Source organism: Gymnoscopelus braueri (assembly GCF_963280865.1).
Source record: "Gymnoscopelus braueri genome assembly, chromosome: 5".
Classification (NCBI taxonomy): domain Eukaryota; kingdom Metazoa; phylum Chordata; class Actinopteri; order Myctophiformes; family Myctophidae; genus Gymnoscopelus; species Gymnoscopelus braueri.
The window spans coordinates 41,694,368-41,715,314 of NC_137606.1; the positions used below are offsets into that span (position 1 = coordinate 41,694,368).

Here is a 20,947-nt window from a genome sequence, read left to right on the forward strand (position 1 = left end):
AAACAAGGGATTTGTCCTGGTGTTTGTCCACGGCTCTTTTGTTTTTGGGGATGCGTCCGGGCCGCCCCCCCCCCCCCCCCCGGTGAAAAGAGCTGTCAGCGGGAGCGCTTTTTAATAAGTGGGGTCTATTGTTGCAGGATGTAACGTGACACTTCACACCTGTCCCCCTTGCCGTGCGGTCCGTGTGTCACGTTGTCGTCTTATCGTGCCTAGCATGTTCAGACACGGCAGAGACAGATGTTTCTGTTGACGATAGCGATCACATCGGAGGTATACTGTGTTGAAGGTACATGTAGCAGGCACTGTAGCTCAGCTGTTGCAGAGTGGCACAGCTGCACCTGTACAATGTGTGTACAATAGCAGGTATTACTCTGTATTTGCTAAATAAATAGGGGATAAGGAATGAATACAATCCCTGATCTGATGTGCAAACATGGATAAGATGTGCTACAGAATAGTACCATTTTGCAGTAAGATCATTTGTATGAAGTGCTGATGTTGCTCGCTTGGTGATAATCACTCTATGATCGCAGAATAACGTTGGTTAAGTTCTGAAAACAAGATTGCAGATTTGTTTGACCAGCTTTACAGTATTGTATACTGCTACACAAGTATACACTACCTCCCGAAAGCAAAAAAAAAGAAGAAAATAAAGTGTTACGAGTATGACTCCTCTGTTCTAAAGTTCAAGAGCGCCAAAAAGCCCCCTGAATGGATGAATGATGGCGGGGCATCGGATCATGGTTGACGATTTGTGTAAAATGACACTTGAGTCTCATTAAGGCTCAACTGGCTGTTAATGAGGCCATGACTGTGAATACTTCTTTGTCTGTCTGATGTGATCAGCAACGACTGCGCTCCATGATCACTGGCGCATGTCTAACCAAAGCGCTTTATGAAAGCCAAATTTCCTCGCGTGCCTTTGAAATGGCCCCTAATGGATTTTTATGGATAATCGACCCGCACAGCTTTCAAGCTATGAAAGGTTAGGCCCATTTGGTTCGCCGGCCCACAAAGAGCGCTTGTTCTTTCTTATGTTGCCCGTCTGTTATCTGCAAACAGTAGATGGATATAATATTAAGTTGATGAGACTCCGGAAGGAACAAAGTGTGGAGGAAGTAACTTGAGTAAGCGTCTGTCTCGACCGCTTTGGAGATACTGCAGGGGCGAGGTCTTCCTTTTTATAGAAGTTCATTAAACTTTTAAGATATGACATAAAACTTTATTAGTCCCTGTGGGAATATTTTGTTTGTTTTCGGTATCCAATATACAAGCAGCAAGGAAGTGATGAGAAAGTCAAACCAATAATAAAAACAGTTCTGTGGGCCACTTTTTAATGACTGAACACAGAGAAGATACCGGGGCACTCGATTCACTTCGGTCCTTTGAAAAGGTGCAAACAAACAAATAGACGAATGGACCAGTGGTGGAAGAAGTACTCGGATATATTACTTAAGTAAAAGTAGCGATACCACAATACTCTGTTACAAGTAAAAGGCCTGTGTTCAAAATGTTACTTGAGTGAAAGTACAAACGTATTGGCATCAAAATATATTTAAAGTACCAAAAGTAAAAGTACTAAAATGTTTGAAAATAGCCGATCTACAAGCTCACAACGCGCCGCGATGCGACACGTTGTGAGCTTGTAGATCGGCTATTTTCAAATAGCCTAGGTGTAAAATTGGGCTAAAGTGGTTAATGTACGTAGTATGATATAATAATTTATATCTGCAAAGTAACTAGTAACTAAAGTTTTCAAATAATTGTAGTGGAGTAAAGTACAATATTTGCCTCTGAGATGTAGTGGAGTAGAAGTAAAAGTATTGGAAATTGGAAATACTCCAGTAAAGTAAAAATACCTCAGAATTGTACTTAAGTAGAGTACTTGAGTACATGTACTTAGTTACTTTCCACCACTGCAAAGGACTAACTTTTTGACGCTCTGCTTCTTCAAGCCTAGTAGTTCAGACCAGAAATGTCTGACTTGACAAAACCGCTAATGCCTGAATAAGAAATCTCCTATTGGCCTGAATCTGTGTTACAATTTTGCAGACAACCGATGGTTTATCTTTGACAATGCTTTTCATGATGACATTACAATATATACTGTAGCTTCAAATCTTTTAGTGTTTTGCCTATTGTACACAACTTTATTCTGTAAACTTGTGGTTATAAAAAAAGAAAGCTTGCAGAGACGTAAAGTAGCTTAAATTGATAGAATATTATTATTATATTACTATTTTAAGGAACTAAAACTTATGGATGTGCCTCATCCATTCAGGTTTTCACAGACATTAGGTTCAGTGCCACATGCTACCACTCACCGATGTGAAGACATTGGCATTGGCACAGCTATTTGTGGGACGTTGATGTGTGTTTTTATTCATTATTTAGCTTTTGTTCAGAAATGTTATATAGGTTGTGTATTTTATCTGGAATATGAGTCCATAAAGATTGAATTGAATTGAATACCAGTTTGTTTGACTGCTCTGGAATAGGGCTTCAACTAAGTATTATTAAGTAACTAACTACCGGTAACTAAGTAAGTTATTCTATCAGTTCCTTTTTTCATATATCAAGGAATCAACATGAAAACATTTTAATTGATTATTTATAATCGACTAAAATCGATTAGCCTGAGTAACCACTTACAGTAATCCTGACTTTATATTTCATCGTTTAACAATACTGAAAATTCATTGTGTGCTTGTAGATCTGCTATTTTACGTGTTTTTGGAAAAGTTAGAAAATATTTGAAAAATAAATAAATTCTATTTCCCCCAAAATCTATTATTCTATCAAATCGATTATCATTAAATCCATTTACAATCCAGGGTGGGACTGTCGGGTCTCTGCTCTACATGTTAAGTGTCTTGAGACAACGTTGTGATTTGACACTTTAATACAATTATATAGAATTTTGTTTGATTAAAGGTAGGGTACGTGATATTTTTTTGGTTAAAACAAAACGTTTTTTGTTAAAAGGTTAAAACACTGTATTCTGATAGTAATCGCTATATTGCAATAGAGTGTTAATTCAGTAACAGGAGTCTCTCGAGAGACATGGACACTCCTGTTACGGAACAAACACTCTATAGCAATGAGTACTATCAAAATATAGAGCTATTTAACACTTATTTTAACCAAAGAAAATCACTTACCCTACCTTTTTAAAGGGACACTTCACCCAAAAAGAACTTTGTTTCAACTGTTGCACCCCAATACCAGTTTGTTTGACTAGTGGGTAAGTCCGTTGGGGAGTTCACTGTGGTGCATTCATTAATACATGGAGGACGCTGCTTGCTTTGTCACCCTAGCTGCTAGGGCCTATAAGCACATGCAAACACGCCCTGTTCTTTAAAACATTATGTAACTAACCTTTACATGTCACGATATTTCCTCTGCCCCGCTAACTGAAATTGAGCATCAAGTGCTTTTCACGTCCGCTTGCACACAGCAGCCACAGAATATTTGGCATGCTTGGCTGTCAAAGTTTGACACGGGCCTATTTTCAGATGTGCGCTTAGCTCATTCTGGTATTCGGTAATTGCACCCTTGACGGGAGTTTATCATGCCCGGACAGTTCTGGAAAAAGACGTCCCACTCCTAGACCGCCCCAAAACTCCCCGTACGCCCCTTTATTTTCCCTCCCCGCACTTTTTGTGCAGGCGTGTGCGGCCTGTCGGGATGATTTACACCCCGAAGGAGGAACAGGTCTGTCACTGTTATTCTTGCGCAATGGTTCTCAACGTGGGGTCGCGGACCCCCCCCCCCCCCCCCAGGGGTCCTTGGAAGAGTGTTCCACCGGTTCCCCACCTACAGTACATGATTGATTGATAGTTAGAAACCAAATGGACCGTTACGGGTCTGTAACTCTGAGAGAATACAAATGGAAGCTTACGGGTCGTAGTTAAATTAACACTGAGAGTCTTACAGTGTAGATTGGGGTCCCACCCAGGCATAAATAAAATTACCAAATGGGGGTTCGTGGCCATGCACAGAAGGCATACATATATACATCAATTTCATTTGTCTGTCTGTTTGATTGATTGAATACTTTATTAACAGTACAAAACAACACAAAAATATAGCACAGAAAGTACAGTTCTATACAAGGTCTGCTAAAAGGATTAAACCCAAGAAAGCACCATGGGTTTCCATTGGGGTCCATGTGTAATCAATTCATCCAAACATTTAATGACAAACAGTTATGCAATACTATGTAAAAACATCATATAAACGAATAGCAATCAAAAAGGAAAATATGTACAGTAAACAGTTCGGGGCGGGGGGAGGGGGGGATTTCTGGCTCAAGTACTGTACTTAAGTATAGTTTTTAGGTATTTTTTACTTTACTGGAGTATTTCCAATTTTCAGTACTTGTACTTCTACTCCACTACATCTCAGAGGCAAATATATTGTAATTGTTACTCCACTACAATTATTTGAAAACTTGAGTTACTAGTTACTTTGTAGATTTTGATTATTATTACAAAACATACAGTAACCACTTAAGCCCTATACACATTTAGGCCATTTGAAAATAGCAGATCTACAAGCTCACAATGCGTCGCGAGCTTGTAGATCTGATTTTTTTTTTAAAACTTGGGACATTCTGCATAACGAGCTACTTTTACTTTTGGCACTTGAAGTACATTTTGAAGCCAATACTTTTGTACTTTTACTCAAGTAAATGTTGAATTCCGGAGTATTTCTACATTGCAGTGTTGATACTTGTAAAAAAATTGGAGTACTTTTTCCACCACTGCCTGTAAGTGCTCTTTTAGAGCTTGAATGCATACCAAACCGCCCGGGGGTCCTTGAAATTAAAAAGAGTTAGAATCACTGGTCTAGTGGGAGACGGGAGAGGAGACTTGTTATCTCTCCGAGCTGCCTGGCTCTGATACAAATATTGACATGGGGAAATCAGATCCTCTCTCCTGTGTTCCGGTTCAGCTCTCCCTCAAATCTAAAAAAGAAAACCCTTCTTCCGTTCTGCCTCCTCTCTTATGGCTTTTAGAACTCCTACTTGTAAACGCTACCGCAGTTTTTCCACTCCTCCCTTATCTGATGGTTGGAACATTTCTCAGAGAATTTGTGTGTGTGTGTGTGTGTGTGTGTGTGTGTAGGGGGGGGGGGGTTGCTCTAGTACTTCTTGCAGTTTTTACGGCTTGGCGCCTAGGGGGCAAGCCCGAGCCGTCAATAAGAGGGTCTCTGTGTGTGTGTGTTTGTCTTAGTGTCCACGGCTCGTTTCGCAAAGCAAATGTCTTGTGCACACTATCAAAAAGCCAAGAATATAAATCCCCCAATATGTTTCACACCTAGTATTGTGAGTTTTTATTTTTTCATAATCTCAGCTCTACCTGAGCTCTGGGTAATTCCATCCCATTAGCAAAAGTGCAAATGGGAAAGAAAGAAAGGGGGTATTGATATGTTCTGACAGGGTCCTGTCCTGTCGTAAAGCGGTGAAAAGTGATAATGATTCATTCACACGGGGCCAGAGGGCAGTACGTGGGCCCCTCGCATTATTATGGGGCCCAGAATTGCTGGAAACATCCCCGCAGGGTCCTGGACAAAAAAAAGAAAAGAAAAAGATATATAATATCACAATCATGTAGAGTCTAGACACAATGTCACAGGGTGAACTGAGAGTAGACCTAAATTTTTTTTTTTTAGTGTTTATCCACAGATCTGCTTTTTATATACGAGGCGACTAATTCTCAAGGGGTCCCGCCAAGCGAAGCACTGTGTTAACCCATTCAATCCGGGAACGCATCTGTGTCATTTTAGATTTCTTTGGCTATTCAAAAATACCAGATCTACAAGCTCGGTGCCACGCCACAAGCTTTTGCTATTTAAAAAAGAATCTTGAAAAGTTGTCCAAATCTTTGAATACATATTTTTTTTAAGCGAACATCTGTAATATATTTTGTTCCGGGGACCCCCAGAAGCAAAGATTTGAGTTACAAATGTTTTTTATAATTTTTCAAAAATAGCAGATCTACAAGCTCGAGTCGTGCCGCACTACGAGCTTGTAGATTTGCTAATTTTGAATGGCCAAAGTATAAAATAATGGTTTTAGCTCAAATCTGAAATGACGCACGCAGATGCGTTCCCGGATTGAACGGGTTATAACAGATTTACTGCCTGTTTGTCCTCCATTCAGTTTGGGCCCAATGTGGTACTAGTCGATGGTCGGATAATGTGAGGTTTCCTTCTTATGCACAAAGAAAACAACAAAGATTTACCGATCTGGCGCTGCCTTCACAGGGGACCGTGAGGAGGCAGAGGGAATGCAGACGAAGGGGGTGGGCAGGATAGACGGGGGAAAAGGAGGAGAGACAGACAGCGGAGCCTGGCCGTTGTTCCTCCTCCTATCCCGTGACAAAGTTCTCTGCTAGTCTGGGACGGTTTCCATGGCCGCTATTGTGTGCGGAGAAATTAACCCATTCAAACCGGGAATCGCATCTGTGTGTCATTTTTAGATTTCTTTGGGCTATTAAAAAATAGCACTCGGTGCCGCGCTATGAGCTTGTAGATCTGCTTTTTTTTTTTTTTTTTAATGATTTTTTTTGCAAATCTTTGAATATATATGTTTTAAAGCAAACATTTGTGACTCAAATCTTTGCTTCTATGGGGATTCTACTAATTTATTCTGAACAGTTTTTTGAAAAAAATGTATGTTGCTATAATATCAGTGGTTCTCAAAAATGATGTGTATTTGGCCGCGGACCCCCATCTCAAAATATTTTGTTCCAGGGACCCCCAGAAGTTCTAACAGAGTTAAAAATGTTTTCTTTAAAAAATATATATTCAAAGATTTGCACACATTTTCCACAATAAAAAAAAAATAGCTACAAGCTCATAGCTTGTAGCTATTTTTTAGCTTGTAGATCTGCTATTTTTGAATAGCCAAAGAAATCTTAAAATGACACACAGATGCGTTCCCGGTCTTAATGGGTTAATAGGGACACCGATAGGGATCTCTGTGTTTGTTATTGATAGTGTCAAGATCTGGACACTAACCTCGCCTGTATTATATGGTTCTCTTTCAGTGCCTTCTTTTCTTTCTGCTGGTTTTGTTCTGTCTGCAAACCAGTATCTTATTTACACTTCCCTCCCACTTCCTCTCCTCCCCTCCCAGATGATGAATGTCGGGTGACTTGCTTATGGGTACCGCTGCCATCTAGTGGTGAACGTAAATCATTACATTTCATGCACAGAGAACGTTTCACAGACATTATTAGAGCTGCAACTATCGATTATTTTCTTAGAGATTTTCACTAAGAATTATGTTATTCTATTACGTCACTCATTTAGATTATTTTTTTTGAAACTTTGTGCCTATAATGATAATAATAATGCCCAAAATAATAGATTGTTTTATTAAATGATCCATTATTTTGATCGATTAAATCGGTTAGTTCGATTAACTGTTGCACCCTTAAAAGTGAAGACACAAAGAGGAGTGGACCACCCACTCTCCTGAAATAAATCATCACAAAGCACATGGAATGAATCGGACCCTATAAATAAAATGTGACTTGACGTTTCCTTAACCACAGACCAGTGTGAGGGACTTTGTCTGAGGCCTTCCAGACTCAAGCATATTTTCTCCTCTTCTCCTCGCCCCTAGTCATCGCCTGGAGGTCAGATCGCAGGTGGCCCAGGCCTTCCTGGCTAAGTTCCAGCTGTCCAGTGAGGAGATGGCCACGCTACGCAGGACTCGGGACGCACCCGTGACCGAGGTATGGTACATAGATCAACTATGAAATCGTTGCTGTAGGGCAGAAACCTCTTATCTTCATATTATATTTTTTGGTGTTTTTCCCCCCCCCCCGTAAATGAATGCCCTACTTGATCATACTACAGCGTCACACAAAGGTATCAAAAATAGCAGATCCACAAGCTCGAATGGTGGCGCAAAGCGACGCGTTTTGAGCTTGTCGACAGCTGACGGAGACTAAGTTCTTGTTCTTCTTAAATCTGGAAAGAACTATAATGGTTTTAGCCATATTTTATACTTCAGAATCAACTTTATTGTCACAGGTTTGCAGGTGTAAAACAGGTTGAGAACTCTTAAATGGGCTTAAAGTGAAGCATGCTGCATCATGCAATGTATGTCCCGCTCCACAGGATTTCTTCAAAGCTCTCAGCCGAGTCAAACACATCCACGAGGACATCAAGATTCTTCTACGGACCAACCAGCAAACGGCAGGGTGAGAGAAACAGAATGCTACGCTAGGCTTACACTAGTATTAGACGTTATTGTTAGCTAGTAGCAATAATTAAGCCATAACAATGAGCTTTGCTTTTTTGACCAATGCTCATAGCTTATGCACATTTTGACTTTAACCGAGTGGAACATTGGCTCAGAGATTAGCTCTTAGCTGTGATCCTACAGTGGAGATGACAGGTGTAATGCTGTGGTTTGCATGCTGCTTCCAGGCTGGAAATCATGGAGCAGATGGCTGTGTTACAGGAGACATCGTATGAACAGCTCTACCGCTGGGCGCAGAGTGAGTAGACCACCCAGACAGGAGCAAAGCCTGAGCCTGAGATGAAGCAGATTGTACTGTGACCCCGTGTCACTGTAATCAAACTGAAACACACCTTGGAGCTTACCTCACTTCATCAATTTTGTAGCCCGGGGTGGCAGGAGTCACGCTTCTAAAGCCTGACTTGAACTTTGTTGCACACCGAAAATAGCCGATCTACAATTTCACAATGTGTTGCAAACTGTGTATGCCAGAAGTCTGTATTTGGTAAAATGTTGTATATATTATTTTATAATCAGGAAGATAGATTGAACCTTTTAACTATTTGCCTTGTGTAATAGCAATTTTAGAATGCCAATCTGTTCTAAAACATTTATGTTCTATTTTAATTGTATTTGAACCATATAGTGTTAGCTTCACAGCAGGGGTCTTTTCACATCAGGTAGATAGATTGAACCTTTTAACTGTATACGCATTGCCCTCAAATGGGGAAAGAAAATCAATAATTTTGTCATAGAAATGAAAATGCGTCTAAGCCTTTTGGATCCATCTCTCTCAACTGGCTTTGGATCCACATTTGGACCATGACGTCAGAGACCCAATATGAAATAACACATCAGAACATATAGCATTTTAGGTCACAGCTCCTGACCCATAGATTAAGAAATACGTACTGGTTTGGATCCCAGCTTCCTCTTGTATGTGTAACTACAGTTTAGCAAGACTACAAACAAATGGATACTAAAGTGCTAATTGTTATACATCAACTTAGCAGAAAGGGGGAGATTGGGGACTAGCTTCCCCTCCATTTCCCTTGCAATGTTTAATTATGTAACCAAATCTAGCAATTTAGCCAGGTAAATGTTTAGTCAAGGTCAGGCGGATGACAGGCCATCAGTGACAACTGGGACTCACCCAATTGTTACACATTACGGTGCGAATGGTGTAATGACACCGTACATGCGGAAAATGCACATGTCGACATACAGTTTGTTTACTGCTCTAACCTTGTATGAAAGAAAAAGCTCTAAGCTCACGTACTGTAACTGATTTCTTTCATACAAGGTTAGAGTCAAAATATTGCTGCACTCAGCGGAAGGAGACATGCGTGTCATTGTTAGTCAACATTACGAGCAAAGCGAGCTCTGTCTTCCAATAGAAAGTGCCCTTAATACAGCCTCATAATGCTTAATTTATGTCGGGGTCGCACGCTATAAAGAGCAGATATACAAGTTCGCAATGCGTGGCGATGCGACGCGTTGTGAGCTTGTAGATCTGCTACTTTAGGCACGCGACACCATTGTACGGCAAAACATAAATCAGGCTTTCGTTTATGATCGGCTAAGTCACATCCTACTGCACCGCTGCTTCCCATAAACTATTTTAATCAGCCTGTTTTACATTGTCACTCAGTCCACCAGGACCACATTGACTGGTCCTGTAAATCTGTCTATAGGATTTATGGTGTGTAGGCACTAGAGCGGTTCGCTTGGGAAACGGAACGTTCCCAGTTCGATCCCGGGCTCTCCCCCTGAGTCGGTGGTGTCGAAGTGTCCTTGAGCAAGACACTGAACCCCCCCCTGAATGGGTGAATGTCATGCACACTGTAAAGCACTTTGGATAAAGGCTCTATATTAATGCACCATTAACCATTTATACAGCCGAGGTGTCCTGATTCTCAAGCACTTTTCTTTTTCTTAACTCATTAAAGCCGGGGACGCATCTGTGTCATTTTAGATTTCTTTGGGCTATTCAAAAATAGCAGATCTACAAGCTCATAGCGCGGCACCGAGTGCCGCACTACGATTTTTTATTATTATTTTTAAAGCAAAATGTTTAAACTCAAATCTTTGCTTCTGGGGGATTCTACAAATGTCTTCTAAATCCAGTTTTTAGAAAAAAAATATGTTGCTATAATCAGTGGTTCTCAAACGTTTTCATGTCAAGGACCACCCAAAATGATATGTATTTGGCCGCGGACCCCCATATAAAAATATTTTGTTCCAGGGACCCCCCCCCCCCAGAAGTTGTAACAAAATGTTTGCTTTAAAAAAATATACATTCAAAGACTTATTTTGTACACATTCACGATAAAAAAAATTACTAGCAGATCTACAAGCTCATAGCGCGACACTCGGTGCAGCGCTATGAGCTTGTATATATGCAATTTTGATAGGCAAAGAAATCTTAAAATGACACGGATGTGTTCTCGGTCCTAAAGGGTTAAGCAACCTTCAATGTCCCTATTATATGGACATTGAAGGTTTTTGCATTGTGAGCTTTCTGCTTCCTTCATAACTGTGTTGTTTGTGTCCAGATGAATGCAGAGGACTGACCCAGGAGTCGTGCGATATCAGCCCAGTGTTGAGTCAAGCTATGGAGGCCCTACAGGACCGTCCTGTCCTTTACAAGTAACACACAATTACTACACTTAACACTCACCACTACAGCAGGCCTGTCACAATTATTACATCATCGTCTAATCGCAATTATTTTATATAATCACAATTATTTTTAATCAATTCCATGTTAAAAAATGTCATATAAAAAAAAAAATTAAAAAAAATGGAAATAGCAGATCCATAAGCTCAAAACGCGTCGCGATGCGACGCGTTTTGAGCTTATGGATCGGCTATTTCCACTATTAATGTTTATTTTTTAGAAAGTAATTAAATATGTGTTATTTGTCATATCTGCCCTGTGCAACTTTTGTTTACGAAAGCTAAATGCCAAACAGAAATGTACTTTTCGTTCATAATTGTTCCATTAGTTTTCAACGACAGAAACACAATTCAATCCTTAATCGCAATTATTTGAGTGATAACAAATCGTCAACTTAAATTTGTAATCGTGACAGCCCTACACTACAGTACTTTTCTTTTCTCCTTCAATTTATTATCATAATTATTATAGCATAATGATTATCATTTATCATTATGCCAATTATTTCCTCTCCACACACATTTTTCTGTGTTGACATTGCTGTTGTATCCTACTTGACTCACATGCCAGTGAAGAGCCCCCACAACCTCTGTGGTGGTGGGCAGGCACTTTACCCCTGTGTCACCTGAGTGCCTTAACCCCAATCTGGGAACCCATCGCCAACTGAAAATGAAAAACAGCGCCCTCTGCTGTTTGTTCTATGTCTGTTGGCTCTGGGAGGACGAAAACGTAGAGCCAGAGCGCAAGGAAACCGGTGTTTTGTGTATGCCTTCAGCGCATCACTTCCGGTTGGTGCGACTATGTTTTCATTCCCACTAACAATATTTCTACACGGAACACTAACACCACTTCTCCCAGAGAACATGGATCGTTTTGGTTATAAGCCCACTTGTTTCTATGATGAAAGAGTAAGTTAAAATGTGAATATCTTTCCGTGGTTTTGTCTGCTCCGCGGACGCTATTGTTAAATTAGTTTCGGTTTGTTTCGAGGGGGGAAAGATCGACGGACACGTGAATCCCGCCCACTACATTTGATTGGGTAAAGCGCGGCCCGCTTCCTGATCTGAAGGCACGCCCATGCGCACATGTTATGACGAACCTCACCGACAGATTCCAACGCAGTGCAGAATCTGTTCTTGAGAGATTACCTTAACCCTAACACTCGCTACACCCTCAACCTAACCCTAACACTCAGCGCTACTTCCTGAACCTAACACTAACACTCCCTGATTCTAATTCTAGCACCCTTAACAGCAAGGTTCATTGAAATGTTTGTATTGTCTTTATCATCATGGTATCATGGTTGGCTTTGCAGTTTGAGAACAACAAACACGTGGACATTGATTTATTTTGTGAATGTTTGTCTGCCCGTTTTATCACTCGAGTTCTGGACATTCTGTTATAATCTAGTTCTTTTCAAGGGGAGGCCAAGCATTCGCTTGGACGTTGCATTTCACCTACATCTGTTCTACCTTGTGCTATTTTCAGAGCTGCGTTAAAGCAACTGTTCTCAACCTTTTTTGAGCTCTGCACCTTTAGCATATTTCATCAATCCTCAAGGACCTCCCCGCAATATATATATTTAGTATATAAGAAAGACGTAACACAGTCATGTCTATTTTAGTTTTGGTAAACTTGCTCACAACGCGTCACGATGGGTTGTGAGTTACTTTTTAAAGAGTGTAAAATAGGGTTAAAGTTGTAATACCGATTTTTTTTTTTTTTTTTTTTTACAAATCTCTTTATTCTTTTCTTTCAGACAGTAATGACAGGGCATCACATAAAAACATGGAAACAAAGAGGTCTGATTTTTTGACAAAAAAAACAAACAAAAACAAAACAACAACAAATAAACAAAACACAGCACAACAGAACAAACAGTAAAATAGATAAAATAATCAAAGTACATGTTAAATGTAAGACAAATGATAATAAAATAAACAGACAGGACAAACAATGGACAAGACACTCATTCATACCAGGGAACAGGAAGGGGAGAGAAGGGGGGGGTTGTTTCTCTGCACAGAACACTAATTTATGAGTTATTTTCCCATAGTGAGGATGTCAATGAGGTCCAGAAAGGTTGTCAGATTTTTTGTGGAACATATTCAAGGAGTCCGAGTCATTGAGGGAGAACCAATTTAGTCTCGCCGTCAAGGGAGACACTAATTTGCGAGTTCCTCCACCATAGTAAGGGTGTCAATGTGGTCCAGAAAAGGTTGCCAAATTTTGTGAAACATCCGATTTTGATACTATATTATATCATTGATTTAGCTGGGGAGCCCCTTCAAGGACCACTGGGGGTCTTTTGAGAACCGCTGACTTACGGTACAACACGTGCAACTAAAGAATGCACTTCCTCTGTACGTGAAATACAGGATCAGACCCCAGGTGCTCTGCTCAGATGAGCACTGCACCAGGGGACATTATTAATTGACGTGAACAAATTGATGTGGTCAGTGGGACCATCTGATGTGGACATTCACAGCGGGGAATGTCCAATTACTGTGGGAAATTATCATCATCTTGAATGCTTATGAGATGATTATTATTTGTTGGATCGCCGATTCGCCGCCAAATCATATTACTTCACTGATATGTCTTAATGGATCGGAGAATAAAGATACTTCTACAAATATTAATATTGAATTATGCACAGCTGTTTGGGCTGAATCGTTTTGATTTGAATAGTAGTAAGTGCCTATTGTTCCACAGGTGTTTCTTGAGGTTCCATAATTACTGCAGGGGGGACCGATAGACCTTTTATCCATTCAGATGCAATACTTACTAACTGACTAATAGGCAGTGGTGGTAAAAGTACTAACACTCTCTGTGTGGAGTTTGCATGTTCTCCCCGTGCTCCCTAGGGTAGGTAAAAAAAAACATGCAGTAATCCTGGTCACAATACTGCCTCCCCCTGGCCAGCCGGGGTGCCTGATGGAGGGGAAAGGAAACTGGTTGGAATAACGTGTTCCTTCCACGCGTTACGTCCTACCAGGGAAACTCTCCCCTTTCAGGTGACAAGAAGGTCAGTTGGCTCTCATGCATTGAAGGAGGCATGAGCTCGGCCCTGGCCTCCCTAGGTTGACAGAGGGAAGGTAGTGCTCAGGATTACATAGACATTTGGCACTGGGTGTAACAAATGGGGTTACAAAAATCGTGGGATAAAAAATTTTAAAACATTTTTTTTATCAATACTGTAGAAATACTCTGTTAGTAAAATTCCCGAATTCAAAATGTTCTTGAGTAAAAGTACAAAAGTATTGGAACCAAAAGTAAAAGTACTCATTGTGCAGAATGTCCCATTTCACAAGTTCAAAATGTATAAAAAATCTTTTGAAAATAGCCGATCTACAAGCTCACAATGCGTCGCATCGCGACGGATTGTGAGCTTGTAGATCTGCTATTTTCAAATGGCCAAAATATATAGGGCTGAAGTGGTTAATGTGTTTTGTAATCATAATCAAAATCTATAAAGTAACTAGTAACTAAAGTTTTCAAATAATTGTAGTGTAGTAAAAGTGCAGTATTTTCCTCTGAAATGTAGTGGAGTAAAAGCACAGACAAGTGGAAATACTCCATTAAAGTAAAAATACCTCAAAATTGGATGTAAGGACAGTACTTGAGTAAATGTACTTAGTTACTTTACACCTCTGCCAATACGCACTAACTTATTTTTAGTATGTGAATCACCAGCCGATAAATAGGAACGTGTGTTTTATTTTCTTTCTTTCTTTCGTTTTGAGTTATTAAAAGCATTGGTTATCACAAGTTGCCTCCTGCCTCTTTGTCATGGTCACACGGCCCTCTTCGGTGCTCAAAGAGCGGCCAAGGCCAGAGAGGATGGCAGGGAGTGGAGGACGAGGTAGGCGGGGGAGATGTGGAAACCAGTGTTCTGTAATCTGGACTCCACACGACCTGCTGTTTAGTCTGACACTGAACTCTTTGCCTCCGGCGTGGAATCAAAACAACGCTTCTGTTTCCCTCCCGTCTTCTGTTAGACATACTGTACTTACTTACTTTCTGACTTTTGACTTACTTACTGTTTGACTCGACTGACTAGCCGTCTTACTTACATGCCATAAAGCTGTGGTTCTCAAACCTTTTTCATGTCAAGGACCTCCACATTAACCCATTAAAGACCTGAGGCAGATTCTACAAATGTCTTCTAAATCCTAAGAGTTTTTTAAAACACTTATGTTGCTATAATATCAATGGTTCTCAAACTTTTTCATCTCCCCCAAAATGATATGTATTTGGCCGCGGACATGACACCCATCCCTGTTCCTGGGACCCCCAGAAGCAAAGATTTGAGTTACAAATGTTCGCTTTAAAAAAACATATATATTCAAAGATTTGCACAAATGTTCACGATTTTTCTAAAATAGCAGATCTACAGGCTCATAGCGCGGCACTCTGTGCCGCGCTATGAGCTTGTAGATCTGCTATTTTTGAATAGCCAAAGTATAGAATAATGGTTTAAGTGGTTACACAGATGCGTTCCCAGTTTTAATGAATTAATATGTATTTGGCCGCGAATCTGAAAAGATTTTGTTCCCATTTCAAGAATATCTGCATGTTTAACATTTATTTTCCAGGATCTTTTGAAAATAGCCGATCTACAAGCTCACACCAGTGATGTGTTTTTCATACATTTGACATACTGTACATACATTCACAGACAGACGGACAGACAGCCTCAGCAGCTTGACTTAATGATGAAACATTCCCTGCACAGAACGCAGCTGAATGTTCCTGTCTTCATGTGTTCAGGTACACCCTGGATGAGTTTGGGACGGCCCGCAGGTGTGCAGTGGTGCGAGGCTTCATCGACGCCCTCACCAGAGGAGGACCCGGAGGAACCCCGCGCCCCATCGAGATGCACTCTCATGACCCAATGAGGTACTTCCCTGTTCACAGCAGGGTTATTATAGTCGCCTACATAACAAATAAATGAAATAACAAAAACTGTAATTGGAAAAACATTTTAGTTAAAGGGGTTCTAGGCAACTTCAGAGATAAAAAAAAACTGTTGTCAAACAGAGCTGGGCTGGATTAGTACCGTTGACTGACAACCCCTTCAGCCAATCTGCAGTTCGTTCCCCTTCAGCCAATCAGCAGCTCATTTTCCCCACCACCAGCAATATGACGCAAGGGGACTTTTGAAGGGGCTATGCCGAAAATAGGTTGCTTTATTCGGATACATACGTGTCACTGCCCGCCCCTGCCGGTTCTCTGAATTTTTATTTTTAAATAGGCTCTGTCATGATAAATTGACCACATATATGAAGTTAAACAACTAAATTCTATCCAAACGATATCTTAAAAGTAAATTCCGTGCCTCAAAAAAGAAGTTTGAGAGCGTTTTAAAGTTTTAAAACCAAAAACAGCACACACATGGCGGCTCGTTCCATTTTTGTCGGCTGCACTCTGTTCCATTCGGTTTCACTCGAACTCGCCACCTGATTGGCCAACCTTCGCTGTCAATCACAGAACATTGAGCGAGGACACTGATAGGACAGTTCACACGGACACGCACGGACGCGCACACACACACTTCATTTCATTTACGTCCCGGATACCCGGATGTCAAAACATAAATAGTAGGGAAAATACGGATTTCAGAAAGAGGACTGTGTTTCAATGCAGGAAAACACCCCACCCCATCATTATATAATGGCTGATAGAGGGGAAAAAATGCAAAAAAAAAATATATATATGTAAATATTTTTAAAATGTAGGCTTTAAGTTCTACCTAGAATCCCTTTAACTGAAATAACAAAACAGAAAAAAAGAGCGTTTATTAACTGAAACGGTATTGTGTGCTTATGAAACTTAACTACAATCATAGAGTAAGTATCCTTTGGTTTTAGTCTTTTACCAAAATCTTCGAAAATAGCAAAATATTTTTTTCAAAATGTTTTTGAACCCCTGACTAATCCATATTACAATAAAAAACCTAAAACTAATAAAAACTAGACTAAAACTAAGCCTTTTTGAAAAAAAACTAAGAAAAAAACGAATGCAAAACTATAATAACCCTCGTTCAAATCACCCGATAGATCGGGTGTTCAAATGTAACACAGCTGTTTAAAATTTTTTTTTTTACAGCTGTGTATTATCTGTGATTATCGCAGCTCTCTCCACTTAAGCCCTATATACTTTGTATACGACTAATTGTGAAAATAGCACATTAGCAAGCTCACAACACATTTTAAGATTTATTTTTGCCATGTTTATTATTATTTCAGATTAAGCATGTAGAGAGACAGGAAATCAAGGAGAGAGGAGATACGTGTGAGGCAAGACAGGGGTCGGATTCAAACCCGGGTTGTCGCGATCACAAGATGTACTGTATATGGCCCGCGCACCAAACGGCCATGTCATGACTCACCAGGCTTGCCAAAAATAGGGCTGAAAGTGGTTAAAAATAGGGGTGTGCCGATATATCGTCCCGTGATATATCGCGATACGTTTTCGTGACGATATGTATCGTTTTGGAAAAAGAATTACAATAATAATAAACAGGCATGCAAACAGTCCCGAGGTGAAAAGGGTGACAACGTGTTTTTTTTCGGGTCAGGTGTCACACTATTGCCCTATTTGGATTCAAAACGGCTATTGTAGCTGAAAAGCTACAAGTTTGCATGTCTGAATAATGTAAAAACTGAATTATTTGTTTGCATTTGCTTTTTTTCTCCCCCATATATTTTCATAATAAAAAAGTGCGTATCGTATCGAAATCGTATCGAAATCGTATCGAAATCGTATCGAAGTTGTGAGCCCAATATCGTATAGTTTCGTGAAATTAGTGTATCGGCACACCCCTAGTTAAAAAGAATAGTCGCAAGTAAACTGATCAGGAGGTCTCCCCTGCTCCCCACCGTTTGTGGGAATTTAATTTGAAGCGTGGATTCTGGGAAACGGGGTATTGATAGTATAGAGTCACTGGGCATCATGAGTGTACCTCCCCCGCAGATAGCTCTTCGTGCTATCTGCCCAGAAGTCTAATGAGAGCTGTTCTCAGAATATCAGGCCCTGGGTGGAACAACACGCAATCACCTGCATTTTTAGAGCAGGCATCATCAGCGCTTCTCAGAAGAACATCAAGTTCTCTTTCACCCCCCGACGGCCGAGGGCAAGGATACGCACATGCGTGCACGAGTCGAGCACATGCACAAGCACATGCACGGGCACGAGCACAGACACAAACACATACCCGATGCAAAACGGATGCACGCACACATGCACTTTAGCTCATGCATGTAGGCAAAACATATTATGCATTCACATGTGCACAGTCATTCAAGTACTGCTCACCGTGTTGATGCATGCTTAAACCTAATCTATACTCCGTAAAATGACAAAAAAGTGCCGTATGAGCTTGTAGATCTGAAAAATTGTGAAACAATATTTTTTATATATTTTTCAAAAAACTGTTCGGCCTCAGGCCTTAATGGGTTAAAAAAAAGATGTTTTTGTTTTCTCCATTCTCCTCATATAGGTATGTTGGGGACATGTTAGCCTGGCTGCACCAAGCCACAGCCTCTGAGAAGGAACACCTAGAGGCACTGCTCAAAGACGTCACCCTGCAAGGTACCGTCCCAGCCTAAACCTCATCTGAATAAATGGCAAAAAGGGAAAAGACCAAGGCACTCTTGTGGAAACATTTTTAAAGCCTTAATTGAAATGGCTAATGCATGGTAAGAATACAAAAAATTGTTCGCCTACACGCGGCACACAGCCTTCATCAGGGAGACTTTTTTCTCTCTCTCTTTTTTTTCATAATTTGAATAATGTTAATCTCTTTAACCCATTAAATCCGGGAACACATCTCTGTCATTTTAGGTTTGAGCTATAAACGTTGTTTTATACTTTGGCTATTCAAAAATAGCAGATATACAAGCTCGTAGCGTGGTACCGAGTGCCGCGCTACGAGCTTGTAGATCTGCTATTTTTGAAAAATCTTGAATATATATATTTTTAAAGCAAACATTTGTAACTCAAATCTTTACTTCTGGGGGCTCCCTGGAACTAAATATTTTACAAATGTTCGCTTTAAAAAATGTATATTCAAAGATTTGCATACATTTTCAAGATTTTTCAAAAATAGCAGATCTACAAGCTCGTAGCGCGGCAGTGAGTGCCGTGCTACGAGCTTGTATATTTGCTATTTTTGAATAGCCAAAGACATCTAAAATGACACGGATGCGTTCCTGGATTGAATGGTTTAATATGGCTATTTAAAATGGACTTAATGTCGTTATAATGTTGATTACCCACTTACAATGTTGCATTTCAGCTTTTGATTGCTACAGTACATGTAGCAGTCAAAAGTGTTGTTCATCTAACAACAACGACACTGAACATCTTCTTTCCAATCACAGGTGTGGAAGAGAACATGCAGGAAGTAGTGGGTCACATCACAGAGGGAGTCTGCAGGCCACTTAAAGTGAGAATCCTCTTACACAGCTATATCCAGCGGTTCCGCAGCCTGTGGGTCAGGGCCCACCGGTGGGCCGTGATATCGCTAGTGGGCACCCAAATAATTGGCAAAACACTATGTTTTTCATGAATATACAACATTAACCCATTCAATCTCTGTCATTTTAGATTTCTTTGGCTATTTAAAAAACAAGTGTGTAAAATTTGTGCAAATCTTTGAATGTATATATATATATTCTTTTAAGCGAACATTTGTAACTTAAATCTTTGCTTCTGGGGGTCCCTGGAACAGCATATTTTACAAATGTTAGCTTTAAAAAATATATATTCAAACTAAGATTTGCACACATTTTCAAAATTTTTCAAAAATGGCAGATCTACAAGCTCATAGCGTGGCACTCTTTCCCAAACAGTGGGAAATTTTTTGTATGTTTTTATGTTTCCTACATTTTGTTTTTTAATTTGTATTTCAAAAGAATTAAAAAAAATCCCCTCCCCCCAAAGAAAATCCCCGGGAAACATCAAATGTGTCTTTTGGGTCTCGAGATAAAAAGTTTGGGAACCACTGCTTTAGTCTATAGAGCACCGAAGTCCTGACGTCACTGCCAGTAGAGGGCGCTGTTCCGCTGGTTCGTGGCTTTACTTTTTGTGTTGTTATCCTCATTGGGGAATCTTAGATCGCCTCATATAAGAACTGTGTTCCAAAAATAAACAGACCACCCTGGCGATTTTACTCATATGGATATGAAGCATCGACTGAAGGTGTAAATGTGCACATTTACCCAAAGAGTAACACAATATAAACACTAGAAACGAGTCAAACAACCCAAAGACTACAATTCCCATGAACGCGGCTGCTGTAGGGACAGTGATTTCAGACCCGGAAGTAGTAGTTCTTAAGACTTTTAAGGCAGAATTTATTCAATTTTCGCCAGAAACAGGCTGTATCAAATATGAATGAATATCATAAACAACTAGAAAAAGTGCTCTTCGGAGCACAGGTCTCCGCCAGGTCAGTTAAGTTATTGTGGCCTCCTGGTGGCGCTATAATAGGCCAATGTGAAAAGGGTGGCCGTTTCTTCTTAGGCCTTTCACGACAATCGGACACTGCATTCATGATTTGAGGCATTTTGTTCCAAAAATGTGTTTTGCTAAATTAGACCTGCTGGTGGCGCTATAACAGGCCAATGTTAAAAGGGTGGCATTTCTTCCTGGGCCTAGTGTGAATGTGCGTGGAAAGTTTCACCGCAATCAGACGCTGCGTTCATGATTTGCGGCATTTTGTTCAAAACAAGCCACTACTGGAAACTTTAGATGTTAATCTTAGCCAATCAGGATGGAATATGAAAAATCAAACAGATGTGAAAAATGCAATGCAAAGGTTTTTCCTTGGCCTCTAGGGAGTGCGCATACAAAGTTTTATACAGATCGGTGCAGTTATAGGTAAAAACACGAATCGGCCTGTTAATAGCGCCACCATGAGGCTGATTTGAAAAATTTGAAGTGGCATTTCTTCCTCAGCATAGTGGGACTGTGCGTGCAGAATTTCAGGGAAATTGCAT

The 20,947-nt window shown here is 40.3% G+C and overlaps 1 protein-coding gene across 1 annotated transcript in view; it reads left to right on the top strand.

Annotated features, from left to right (window-relative positions):
* cog6 (component of oligomeric golgi complex 6) overlaps window positions 1–20,947 on the top strand; it is a 55,710-nt gene that overhangs the window by 11,042 nt on the left and 23,721 nt on the right. The window contains exons 5-11 of the mRNA XM_080427929.1: window positions 7,637–7,748; window positions 8,137–8,219; window positions 8,449–8,519; window positions 10,816–10,909; window positions 15,714–15,842; window positions 18,445–18,536; window positions 19,328–19,392. Of these exons, the coding sequence (XP_080284055.1) occupies window positions 7,637–7,748; window positions 8,137–8,219; window positions 8,449–8,519; window positions 10,816–10,909; window positions 15,714–15,842; window positions 18,445–18,536; window positions 19,328–19,392 (646 nt within the window). The remainder of the gene's footprint in view (window positions 1–7,636; window positions 7,749–8,136; window positions 8,220–8,448; window positions 8,520–10,815; window positions 10,910–15,713; window positions 15,843–18,444; window positions 18,537–19,327; window positions 19,393–20,947) is intronic.